We start from the raw sequence: 13,477 nt of genomic DNA, 5'->3' as shown, positions 1-13,477 counted from the left end.
CATCATGTCATGTGTGTGTTCCATCCTTTGTACTGGAAAATAAATCATTTGAACTTTATCTGTGAAGTCCATTTCATTTTTCTTTGCTTAAATAATGATTCAGATTTGGTCTGAGATGTTTTAAATTAAGAAAGAGACAGTGGTACAGTCAGCTGGTTCATTAAGGCCACTGTGGCCTCAGGGCATGTCATTTTTTGGAGGGGCACAAAAGGCCAAACTGAGGGCTAACGACAGCCCTATGGCCTTCCTGGCCTGTGAAATTCCTGCCCTGGTGCTGCTCACTGTAGACATATTGATAGTAGCTTGTGATAGTAGCAGTGTTATACTAATATGTTTTCCATTGTGTAATAGCCCTTAGGTATAAACCAGGTAGCTCACAAAAAAAAAGGAAATGTTGACATTGCCTGGTCAATTCCATATTAAGTAAAACATTATAGTGGCTATAGGCTATTATGGGAAATGTACACCAACTCATTTACCTCAGAGAATTCTGGATAAAACCATAACATGGTCTATGGTCTAATCTCATGGAATAAATGGATGATCAAATGTAGGAGTTTTGAAGATAACTAACTGTAACTAGGGCCATCAAGGCGACGGCCCTAGGGGTAGTAAAAACAGGGTAGTAAAAACGAGGACGCGGTCAATTCCCATCGGAGTCGCCACAGCAGAATGTCAGTTTCTGGTTCCGTTTTCTGTGTCTTCGTCTGTGACTTCTGCCACCTGCATGTCATCTCTCACCGAATCCATAAACCTTCTTTTCCTGATTCAATTATATCTTCCTTATTGGATGGGTTAATCAATAATTAAGTCCTAAAGCATCTTAAATCACAATTTAAGCATGGATTAAAAAAAGTCTATAAACATTTTATCTAGGTTTATAATTGACTTTAGTTCAACGAGTTCATCAAGTTTCAACACAATCCGATATTTACAATTAAACCACAACTATTGGGTGGATATATAGGCAGACCAGAGAAAATAGCTCAACCCACATGAGTTTGAAGGTAACAATTCAGATAAATCATTATATCATTATTCTGTGACTCCACTAATTAAATGGTAAGACTGTTAGACACAAGAAAACAATCCAGATTGACAGGCTTTTGCCTAGAGGCCAAGCCAATCATGCACACATGAGACACATGGCACACATTGCACACAAGTCGGCAGCAGAGTAGGCTACCATCCTTATCTCCCAATGCAGCCAAAACCAAAACAAGCAAAACCACAGAACTGTTAAATAAAAAGGTCACATCGACGCCTTAATAAAATCATCAATAATAACGTGGGTGGTAACAGGATATAAATATAGTATAATAAAATCAAAGTAATAATAATAAAGTTACAGCAATTCACTCTTCAATATTTTGACTGTTAGTCAGTTGGTTGGTCCATCATTTTATTGTCAAACAAGTAGCCTAACAACTACTTTTTATGTGTGATTTTTTTTAAATTAAACAATTGCTTATAACTCCGTTTAAACAGGGTCACAGGGTTGACGCAGAGTGATTGTCCCCCTATGTCAAACTTTATGAAACTCAAAGAAAAGTCATTAAAAGAAGAGCACACTTGGCTGACTTTTCCAGCAACTTGAAAGTGATGTCACTTCCTGGAAAGGATGGACTTTTGGATCCAATACCTCTGAATGGGTGTTTTCTTTTTTACAGGGTTGACTTAAACAGGGGAACACAACTAAAATATAGTTTTTTTACCCAATAAAAAATTAGATTATTTGATAAGATTAAAAAAAAATTGGGCTCAATATCTAGTCAAAGTTGATCAATCATGCAGAGGGACAGGCCATTTATGCATAAATGCGTAAATAACCCTATAAAACAATAAAACACAAACTTTATTGTTCTTATGTTATGAAAACACATCAAGGAAACTAAATTATGATTTTTATAATTGTCTTTTTTTTTTTCATATTTACAAATTGTTTTGTTCTGAGAGACACAAAATGGCACATAGAATGACCCAGTTAGCAAGCAGGAAGTTCAAGCACAAAATACCAACTGTCAGGGAGTGGATTATAAAACTGTCAACAGGCAAGTCAGTCATTTAATTATATTGCTGTCAAGCATCTATATGACAGCTCGGCATCTATGATGGATGTTATGCACAATCCACCCTGGGGAGAGAGCATATAGAGCAAGACAGACCTCATCCAGATCAATGGTCCTTGATGTGTAAGAAGAAACATCTTGTATTACTTTAAAATAATTTTCTCAAGTATTGCTATTTACTTCTTCACATTTACTGAAGCCTGACCTAATATTTACAGTAAGTGAAAAAAAATTCTACCCTTTTCACCCTATTGGTTAGAATAGGGAAATGTATTAACTTTCCATGGATGATTATTCTTGTATTGTTTTTATGTTATTACTAGACCGGTGCCCATTGGGTCGCTGGCCTCCTCGGGAACAATGCAAATTGTGAATGCATGCAATCCCACCCGGGTATGCAATGCATGTTGTATCAGTGTCAAAAAGTGCCTGTACCCATCTGTCCCCTGTGTCCCTTTTATGCCCACAGTCTTTGTATTGAGTTTGTGCTTGAAATGTACTGTAATTCTGCAAACTGTTAATAAATATTTCAATCACTCAATCAATCAAGACTGGTATCCAGAGTGCAGCGCAGGCTCCGACCGTGCATGCTGGGTTTTAGGTAGCCCTAGAATGGCTGTTTCATACAGCATGTACAGTATTTCACATACAGAGCCATAGAACGGTCTGCTTAACTTCTGTTCGGGTTCCAAATTGGTGGCCTAAATGTGATAAATGCTCCGTTTGTACTCACCCATTAAATAATTCCAAAGACGTGGAGTGAAATATGGTCCTCTAGTTTTATATCCATGTGAAAGTTCTGGCACAAAACATGTATTTAGTCAATTATCTGCACTTTTTCAATAGATGCACACAGACGTCTTTCTCTCCGGGCAAAGGGGCCCGGAATGATCGCTGGACTGATTTTACGAATACGTTTACCCCAGACGTCATCACCAATTGACCAGTGAAACACAAAAGTTTGGGTCACACAATTGGCAGGTGCCTTGCGATAGGTGCTGGGTAAATAATCACACCACCTGCCAATTGTGAAACAACAAGAGCCATTCTAGGGCTAGGTTTTTAGGCTATATCGCTTATTATGATCACCTGAAATTATGACCAAACACATTGCACAGTGTTTTGTCCCAAAGGGGCTTCTGTAAAAAGGCAAACGAGCCTAAGACCCAGATTTGTTGTCCGCTCTGCATGTTGTTTTTATATATTTTTTCGCCTGTACCATGTGTTGTTGAAAAGATCAGATTACGGTAAGAAAAGCGCTGGTCTGGAATTCTCCTTTAACCAAGGAAAATAGGAAAAACCCAGGACATTAAAGGAAAAATTAAAGGAACACGACTGTTAAAGTAAAACACTAACTATAATAAAACAGCGGGACAGAACAAGACACAGATCATGACTGTCTCTCTGTTTCTCTGTTATGTTCAATACATTATGTTGTTTACACAGTGCATTGAAACCATGTGCATGAGCACTATAGTATATACCTTAGCTTGATACTACTGAAATGCATTCAGTGGAGCAATGCATAGACATTAAATACTTTCTATCATTTCTGTTTTATCAGATTCACCATGTCGGAAGAGCATATTTATGAAGATCTTGACATCCTCAGGGAAGTGGAGGACTATGTGAATTCTTTCCAACACAAAGAAGACACAAAGAAGACATATGACGACTTCGAGAATGTGACTCTGAACATTGCCATAACTGGAGAGAGCGGGGTGGGAAAGTCCACCTTTGTCAACGCCATACGAGGTCTTAGGGACGAAGATGATGGCGCAGCAGAGACTGGAGTGGCTGAGACCACTATGAAAGCCATTCGATACAATCACCCCACCATGCCCAACGTTTACATCTGGGACTTGCCGGGAATTGGTACACCCAACTTCAAAGCTAAAAAGTATCTCAAAGAGGTTAACTTTGACTCCTATGATTTCTTCATCATAATTGGCTCTATTAGGTTCAAAGAGAATGACGTCATGCTGGCCAAAGCGATCAAGAAGATGAAGAGACCGTTTTATTTTGTTCGATCAAAGATTGACCAGGATGTCCATAACGAAACCGCTAAAAATAAACTCACAGAGGAGCAGGTGCTCTCCAAGATCAGACAGAGTTGTGAAGAAAACCTGAAGTCTCTTGGGAACCCAAAAGTCTTCCTAATTTCCACCTTTGAGCTGGAAAAGTACGATTTCACTGACTTGATTGACTCTTTTGCGAATAACCTGTCAAAGCACAAGCGGTCAGCTCTGATTCGCTCACTTCCTGTCTGCTCCTTGAAAATGATTGAAAGGAAAGGCGTACAACTCAAGATAGCTGCTGTACCTACTGCCCTTGCTGCCTGTACCACTGTTGCAATTCCCATTCCAGGCGTCTCGGTGGGATGTGAGATTGGGATCATGCTAGGCTTTCTGCAAGGGTCCCACAGTTCCTTTGGGCTAGACAAGAGATCTCTCAAGAGCCTCTCCGAGAGAGTCAACAAGCCAGAAGTGGAGCTCAGGTCAATGATGAAGTCACGTTTCGTTGAGGGGGTCAATGTAGACGTGGTGGCCAAAATGATGGCTACACCAGCCATGGTGGTACTAAAGACTATTGAGGCTATGTTGTGCTGTTGTCCGATCTTTGGCACTGCTGGAGCACTGCCGATTGCATTTTCCTCAACACTAGCTCTACTCATTGTGGGGATAGAGGAGATGAAGGAAGATGCCAAAGCTGTCTATGGCCAGGGTCTGCAACCTTTTTGAAATTAAGTGCCATGTTTTTATTTTCTAGATAGTCAGTGTGCCATGTCAACAACTGTTTAGTAGCCATAAACGTCAAGACGTCTAATTGCCTATTAAGTAATGGATCCCACGGGCGTCAAGACGTCTCTCCCTTGGGAATTCATTCTTAAAAACATTTTTTTTTTCATCCATATTTTGAAAATTGCATAATATAATTACAAATTATTTCTTTCTTTATAATGGGAGAATTGGCACTCAAAGACATTACTGGTGACTGGTCATTGATGAAAAAAGGAATTAATTTACCATACAACACATTACAATGGAGATACAAGGGTTCTGTCTGACATAGTGATGACATGCTGTAATATACTCCTTTACAGGATCTCCTCACTGGTCAACAAAAACACATTGAAGACCTTAACAGGAGCCCTCGTACAAGGTTTCTTTGACTATGCATCCACCTCTTGGTACCACAGCACCTGAAAGGCACTTAAAACAAGGCTCCAGACCTCCCAAAACAAACTGGTCAGGCTCCTACTTGGGCTCACCCCCCGAACCCACCACACCCCTGCCCACTTTGACAGGCTGGGATGGCTTAGGGGCGACGACAGAGTACAGCATCTTGCAATGGGTCTGGTCCACAAGATTCAATACACCACTAAGATACCCATGTACCTGTCTAAATACTTCCTTAATGTAAACAAAGTCCACACCCACAAGACCAGAGGTAGTGCAACAAACCATGTACAACCCAGATTCGGCACAAGCAAGGGACTAAATTATTTTCGCTCCTATGCCACCAAAATGTGGAACGCCCTACCAACAGTCATTAAGACATGTGAATCCCTTGACTCCTTCAAAACCGCTCTCAAAGGGCACCTACGGACGGCTGCAATTCGAAACTGGCCTCTGTAAAAATCTCTCCCTCCCTGTTTTCCCCTCACTTATATCTTTTCCCTTTTTGCTTATATATGATGAATTCCTGTTCTGTTCTTTAACTACATAGAAGTGTCTATTTGTATGTCTCTATATGTGTTGATGAATTGAACAATGTGGACCCTGTTGTAAACATTAAACAAGTGTAATGCTTAATTGGGTCGTCCACTCACAGTTAACAGTCTCTGTATTGAGTTTGTGCTTGAAATGTACTGTAATTCTACAAACTGTTAATAAATATTTCAATCAAACTGTAATGTGTCTTTGCCTTCATTCTAGGCTATGGCCTCATATACTGTATGAGTGAAGGGGGCCACTGCATTTATCTGTGGCATAATCTGACCATGGTTTTTGAGTGGTGCAACCACTCCCTTAAAGCTATATGTGTGGCTGGCTGCCTGGGTGCCTGGGTATGAGCACGAAAATAGCATGCATGTTTTTCACCACCTGTGCGCAACTTAATACACACACACACACACACACACAAACGCACGTATTAACTGTATGATGATTTCGGGTGTGCCAGTACTGTACAGTACAGGGACCCCCACACAGTGTTACATGTTCCGGGGACCCCCCTGGGGACTCCCCGGGGACCCCCAGAGAACCCCACATGGTAACTGTCATTTCTCTACCGTTTTACCGGAACCGGGCCAGCACCCTGGCCCTGTGGGTCTGGAACTTCCGGGGACCCCCACACAGAGTTGCACCACTCACTTCACATGGGTGTGATTTTTCAAATAGATGTAGATCACCCGTTTCTTCGGTCTGAAATGTTAATTCATGTACAAAATATATGAATACACAACTTAATGCAAATTACAGTTTTAATGTTATGTAGACAAACTACTGTTACTGAATCGAAATCCCCCAAATAAATACATTTCCATGACGGTTGAACATTTGTTCTTTTATAATACCTTATAGTATTTGTCATAAATAAACGAAAAAGAGAAAATAAATAAATTTTAATAATGGAAGTCAGAGTGAAATTAGATTGAAGCAATTTCAATTTAGCAAACACACGCAGCAATAAAGTGCAATATCAAGTAAACAACATACCTAACTAAATATCATACCTTACCTACTGTTGCTCGGAATACCTAACAAGCAGGAAGTTCGAGTGAAGAAATAAAAAGCTGACAGTTTCTATTACTCATGCAGCTATGACAGCTATGCATTTGTGAATGCCTTGCAAAATGCGAACGGAACATCAACAATCCGGGGATCTTTTATAGTGGGCATACATTATTCTGTGACTACTTCAAAGGTAGGGACAAACTGGCATTGGGTGAATTGAATAATGATTTACTTGGCAGTGAAAGAGTTCATGTAGATTTCTGTATCTGTCACGGTGCGAAGAAGCATGGTTTAGGATCCATGTGCCGGACAGACAGGCATATAGGCAGAGCAGTTCAATGCAAGAGCTTTTTATTACAAAAACCAATATGTGGAACATTACAATTAAAACAAAATTACAAGAACTTTACCAGGAATCCACAAGGAGAAAACTGAACACTTTTGACATATGGGTAGTTTAAATGGATATACTCATAACAGTGTTTTGTGACTTTGGTCCCAAAGGGGCTTTATTCTGTAAAAAGGCGAATGAGCTAGAAAGAGCCTGTTCTGAGCTGTGCACCGCTCTAGATGTTTTTATTTTTAAAAAATCACATCACTGGTCGTTATAAAATCAGATTACGGTAAGAAAAGCGCTGGTCTGGAATTTAACCAAGGAAAACAGGAAAAAACTGTTTTCCTTAGTTAAATCACTACAAAATAAATCTTGTTGTAAAGTAAAACACTGTCAATCCTTGGCATCTTTACCATTCATAACAGCAGCAGCATAACAACAAGCTGTAGCCTATTTTATCATGCTCGCTCTAATGGAAAAAAACACTAAGGTACAGGATTATTATTTCATGTCAAAACATTCTGCATGTTTAACTAAAGTTTTCCACATAGACATAGGCCTAAATTTAAATCATCCTATCCTTGTATATATATACCATTGGCAGTTGGATATTATGTTGTGATATAATAATATAGCAGCCGCAGCGTGTAGGCCACTTGAGTCAAATATCTTCCGTGTTTTGGTACGATGATATATGATATATGATATGCGTGACCGGTGGATTAGGTGGAAATTGTGAATTGAGTTTCTCAGTGAAAGTATGTGGAGGGTTCAAAGTTGCATCACTTAAGTTTTAAAGTTAAGTTTTAAAAGAATATCTAAAAATGACAAAACATTTCAAAGTAAAAAGTTTAGGCCTGTATGTCCAGTGTAAGCTGACTTGTTTAATTGAGTTTCCAGGTGAAAGTATGAAGAAGTTGTGATGTACCAAAATCCTCCATTGATTATAAGTAAAATATTTCTAAAACTACAAAACATTTCAAAAAAAAATCATGTACACCTGTGTGATTCCACAGTAAGCTGATCATGTTACAGTTTGAACGGAATTTTTAAGTGAAAGTGTGTAGGAGTAGTAAGGTGCCAAACTTTTTCTATAAGACTGGTCTCGCTGCTGCCCAATAAAACTGCCCATTCGATACAATCACCCGACCATGCCCAACGTTTACATCTGGGACTTGCCGGGAATTGGTACACCAAATTTCAAAGCTAAAAAGTATCTCAAAGAGGTTCACTTTGACTCCTATGATTTCTTTATCATAATTGGCTCTCTTAGGTTCAAAGAGAATGACGTCATGCTGGCCAAAGAGATCAAGAAGATGAAGAAAACGTTTTATTTTGTTCGATCAAAGATTGACCAGGATGTCCATAACGAAATCACTAAAAATAAACTCACGGAGGAGCAGGTGCTCTCCAAGATCAGACAGAGTTGTGAAGAAAACCTGAAGTCTCTTGGGAACCCCAAAGTCTTCCTAATTTCTACCTTTGAGCTGGAAAAGTATGATTTCAATGACATGGTTGACTCTTTGGTGAATAACCTGTCGGAGCGGTCAGCTCTGATTCACTCACTTCCTGTCTGCTCCTTGAGAATGATTGAAAAGAAAAGCTTACAACTCAAGATAGCTGCTGTACCTACTGTCCTTGCTGCTTGTACTTGTACTGCTGCTTGTGTAATTCCCTTTCCAGTCTTGTTGGCATGTGAGTTTCTAATTGTGAAAGGCTTCCTGCACCAGTCCCTCAGTTGCTTTGGGCTAGACAAGAGAACTCTCAAGAGACTCTCAGAGAGGATCAACAAGCCAGAAGTGGAGCTCAGGTCAATGATGAAGTCACATTTTGCTGAGGGGGTCAATTTAGACGTGGTGGAGGGAATGATGAATAAACCAGCCATGATGGTAGCAAAGTATGTTGAGTCTTTTCTGACCTATGTTCCTCCCTTAAATGTTGTAGCAATGCCAATTTCAATTTCCACAACGCTTTATCTACTCCTTGTGGGGATAACAGAGATGACAGAAGACGCCAAAGCTGTCTATGGTACAGTGATACAGGATAATGTTCGAACAACTATCAAATCGGACTGATCAATGATGCCTTCAAACTCTGGAAACTGGATTCTGTGCAATGGGGGTTAAACTGGGAGGTACTTTGTAATATTTCTCACTTGACCAGTTGACTGTTTTCTTATTGTATGCAATTTAATAAAAAATAACATAGGAGGGCTCAGCGCCCCTCAAAAAGGGACATGCGTATATTAATACACAGGTATGAATAATCATCACATAAATCCACCCTCAAGGATACCAAGAGATTAAACATGTAACGTAGCCTGTTTAAAGATACTGACGAGTCTTGGAATGTGCAGTACACTGTGTACCAGAGAATTTAGGTCCAAACGAGAGGTTGGCGGCATGCAAAACCTGTCAGACAATAAGTAGACTGCTCTGATTATCTATGTATATAGGGCTGTCCAAGTTAACTTATTTAATCACAATTAACTAACGCAATTATTTGCATGTGTATTTATTTTAGACATTTGGACAGTGGTTTTCAACATGTGGATCTCCAAATTATTTGTGGGAGGTCCCCAGATGATTAGCTTAATGTGCAACATTGTTAACCAACATACAGTAGGCATATAAGTGTATGAAGTGACAATTATACCCATCCGCTGCAGCATAATGCAGTGCCATTATGGTTTCTTTGGGGTTTTTAATTGATTTCCAATAAAATATTAACATACTTTTGCATAAAGCAAGCATATTTTTGCCGGGTTAATAGCAATATAAAATACTTTGTGCATTTGTAAATTGGGAACAGATCAAAACGTGCAATCAATCGCACAATTAACTAGATAAACATGTGATTAATCACAATTAAAATATTGAATCATTGGACAGCACTAATATTATTAACTGTTTATTTATACAAACATTCTCAGAGACAAGAATGTTATCTCCTTGTTTGAGATATAGAGATATAGATTAAACTGAGAGTTTGTGGTAAGAGTTTATTTGTATCTACAGTATATTTGTATCTATATCATGGGGGGGGGGGGGGGGGGTCACCTGAATTGAACCCACTTTAAGGGGTCCCAAGGAGCCTGAAGGGCCCAAGGAGCACTTGTCAGTGCCTCAAAGCCTGCAGTACAGTTTGGTCTAGTTTCCTCAGGAGAGCCAAGGGCCCCTGGGCCTGGGCGGCTGGGCCCTTGGAATTCATTAGCTATTGGGCCAGGCCAATAGCTATGAATTCCCTACTTCATCATTGAAGAAATAGGAAATTAGTTTACAAAAGAACACATACAAAATAATGGATATACAAGGTTTCTGTCTGACAGTGACGACATACTGTAATATACTGTAATGTGTCTTTGTCTTCATTCTAGGGCCTATAGGCTATAGGGCCACTTCTACATATGAGTGAAGGGAGCCACTGCATTTATCTGTGGCATACATTACATCATCTTCATATGTGTTATTTTTTTCTTCAAATAGATGCAGATCACCTGTTTCTTTTGGCTGAAACGTTAACGAATGTACTAAATAAATAAAACAAACTTAATTAGCATCATATGCAAGTGGAGGGGGGGGGGGGGGGGGGGGGGGAGTAGCAGCAATTACAATGCTTCTTAAATTGCCGTTTCAAGGACCGGTTTGTGCAGCATGGAAATAATTATAAATGGTTTCATGTGCCGCACATTTCATTCCATGAAATACTTCATGTGGCTCACGACTAGTCTAAAGAGAACAAATGTGCTACATCATTTGACAAACTGGTTCTGCTTCAATAAGCTTAGATCAGAATGTACTCATGTAGTCAGAGAAAGAGGCACACATTTCCCATAGACATGCAGGCCAGTGGCGTTTCCAGGAATTACATTTTGGGCTGGCAAGATGTGTTAATTGTCGTCTCCCCGCGCACAATCGTAGCACTAAAGGTTTTCAAAGAGATATACCTGCCAGATGAGTAGGATACAAAGGCTGAAATGCACGCATTTACATTCCAATGGGTGATTGGTGGACGGAATGATGAATAAACCAGCCATGAAGGTAGCAAAGTATAGTGAGTCTTTTCTGACCCATTTTCCTCCCTTAAATGTTGTAGCAATGCCGATTTAATTTCCCACAACGCTTTATCTACTCCTTGTGGGGATAACAGAGATGACAGAAGATGCCAAAGCTGTCTATGGTACAGTGATACAGGTTCGATAATGTTCGAACATGTAACAAATCGGACTGATCAATGATGTCTTCAAACTCTGGAATCTGGATACCATTTAAATGAAACCCTGTATTCTGTACAATGGGGGTAAACTGGGAGGTTCTTTGTAATATTTCTCACTTGACCATTTTTTACCGTTTTCTTATTGCATGTATTAATGCAATTTAATAAAAAATAAAATCACACCCATGTGAAGTGAGGGGCGCTCTTATCATACATCATCATGCATCATCTCATTCCGGCCAATCACAATCGTCCCCACTTTTGTCTTCAATGTTTGTGTTTACGTAATGTTTGTGTTTACGTAATGGCCATTCATTATCAATGACGTTCAATGTTTGTGTTTACACACACACACCCTCAAAGCTGGACATAGGAGGGGCTAGCACCCCTCAAAAATGGACATGCGTATATTAATACACAGATATGAATAATCATCACATAAATCCACCCTCAAGGATACCAAGAGATTAAACATGTAACGTAGCCTGTTTAAAGATACTGACGAGTCTTGGAATGTGCAGTACACTGTGTACCAGAGAATTTAGGTCCAAACGAGAGGTTGGCGGCATGCAAAACCTGTCAGACAATAAGTAGACTGCTCTGATTATCTATGTATATAGGGCTGTCCAAGTTAACTCATTTAATCACAATTAACTAACGCAATTATTCGCATGTGTATTTATTTTAGACATTTGGACAGTGGTTTTCAACATGTGGATCTCCTAATTATTTGTGGGAGGTCCCCAGATGATTAGCTTAATGTGCAACATTGTTAACCAACATACAGTAGGCCTACGTAGAAGTGTATAAAGTGACAATTATACCCATGTGCTGCAGCGTGTATAATGCAGTGCCATTATGGTTTCTTTGGGGTTTTTAATTGATTTTCAATAAAATATTAACATACTTTTGCATAAAGTCTTCATTCTAGGGCCTAGGCTATAGATCCACTTCTACTGTACATATGAGCGAAGGGAGCCACTGCATTTATCTGTGGCATACATTACATTGTTTAATGTAGTAGCAGGTACAATGTTTCTTAAAGTGCCGTTTCAAGGACCGGTTTGTGCAGCATGAAAATAATTATAAATGGTTTAATGTGCCGCGCATACCATTCCAAATACTTCATGTGCTACATAATTTGACAAACTGGTTCTGCTTCAATATGCTTAGGTCAGAATGTACTGTAGTGTAGTCAGAAACATGCAGGCTACAACTCAGATATTGTTTCATTTTCAAATCACATAAATGTGAATGTTATCCACACATTGGGGCAAGCAGAGTTGTCAAACTATATAATTGTTAAATATATTTGATAATAAGCATGTGGACTTTACATGCTACATGCTTTACACGGTTATGAAGGTTGAATGTTTGTTCTCGTTTACCTTTTCAAATTGTTTTTGTTATATAAACCTGTAAGACGCCTGAGGGCGAGAAGCGACCTCGCCCTCTAGGCCGAGGTCACATGCATGTACGCATCCGCCTGGGCGAGTGCTGGCGCTTTGGCATGGGGGGTCAGATCAACATATGGAATGAATTTTGTACTGGCCATATATAGAGTGTGTCTTGAGTGTACAGGCTTTGATGAGGTCAGATCAACATATGGAATGTCAGTACAGGTCAGCTCCATAAACGGAGATCTAAGGGTGGCAGTGGGGGCAGTATCTTGAGTATACAGGGTTTGATGAGGGCCCAGGTAGGGCCGGGCCTTAATTTTCAGGCCTGTTGAGAACTCTAGTTTTCGCCAACTGCCGGACGCGGCTGCACCAATAATTTGGTCAGCTCCATATATGGAGATCTAAGTGCCGATTCATACTCCTATTTTACCGCTGTTTCGGCGCTGTAGTGCCGAAATGATTTCGGCTCGTCAGAAATTTTCAGTAGCACCGAAGACTCGATTTTAGGACGGTACCCGCCCCCCCGAACCTCAAATGACGCCACATTGTAGGCTCTACAGCGCCGAACCGACTTTTATTCGGCTCTAAAATAGGAGTATGAATCAGCCCTAAGGGTCTGATGTCAGATGTAGAGTTGCTGGCCAATATTGATGTCGATTGGTGACCAACCAACCAAACAACTGATGGGAAATGCACAATTTCATAGTTAACTGTGACCTG

At 39.9% G+C, this 13,477-nt stretch overlaps 1 protein-coding gene across 1 annotated transcript; it reads left to right on the top strand.

Moving 5' to 3' along the window:
- Nucleotides 1-3,640: 3,640 nt before the first annotated feature.
- LOC308318585 (uncharacterized protein) lies at nucleotides 3,641-9,511 on the top strand (the record flags this gene model as incomplete). The annotated part of the gene is made up of 2 exons (XM_080768201.1): nucleotides 3,641-4,793; nucleotides 8,241-9,511. 2 exons carry the CDS (start codon nucleotides 3,641-3,643, stop codon nucleotides 9,215-9,217), a joined length of 2,130 nt encoding a protein of 709 aa, XP_080624327.1. The 3' UTR covers nucleotides 9,218-9,511.
- Nucleotides 9,512-13,477: the final 3,966 nt, after the last annotated feature.

Source organism: Protomyctophum bolini (genome assembly GCF_963924005.1).
Source record: "Protomyctophum bolini genome assembly, chromosome: 7".
Taxonomy (NCBI): Eukaryota; Metazoa; Chordata; class Actinopteri; order Myctophiformes; family Myctophidae; genus Protomyctophum; species Protomyctophum bolini.
Note: the sequence above shows the minus strand (reverse complement) of the source record. Positions and strands in the feature narration are given on the sequence as shown.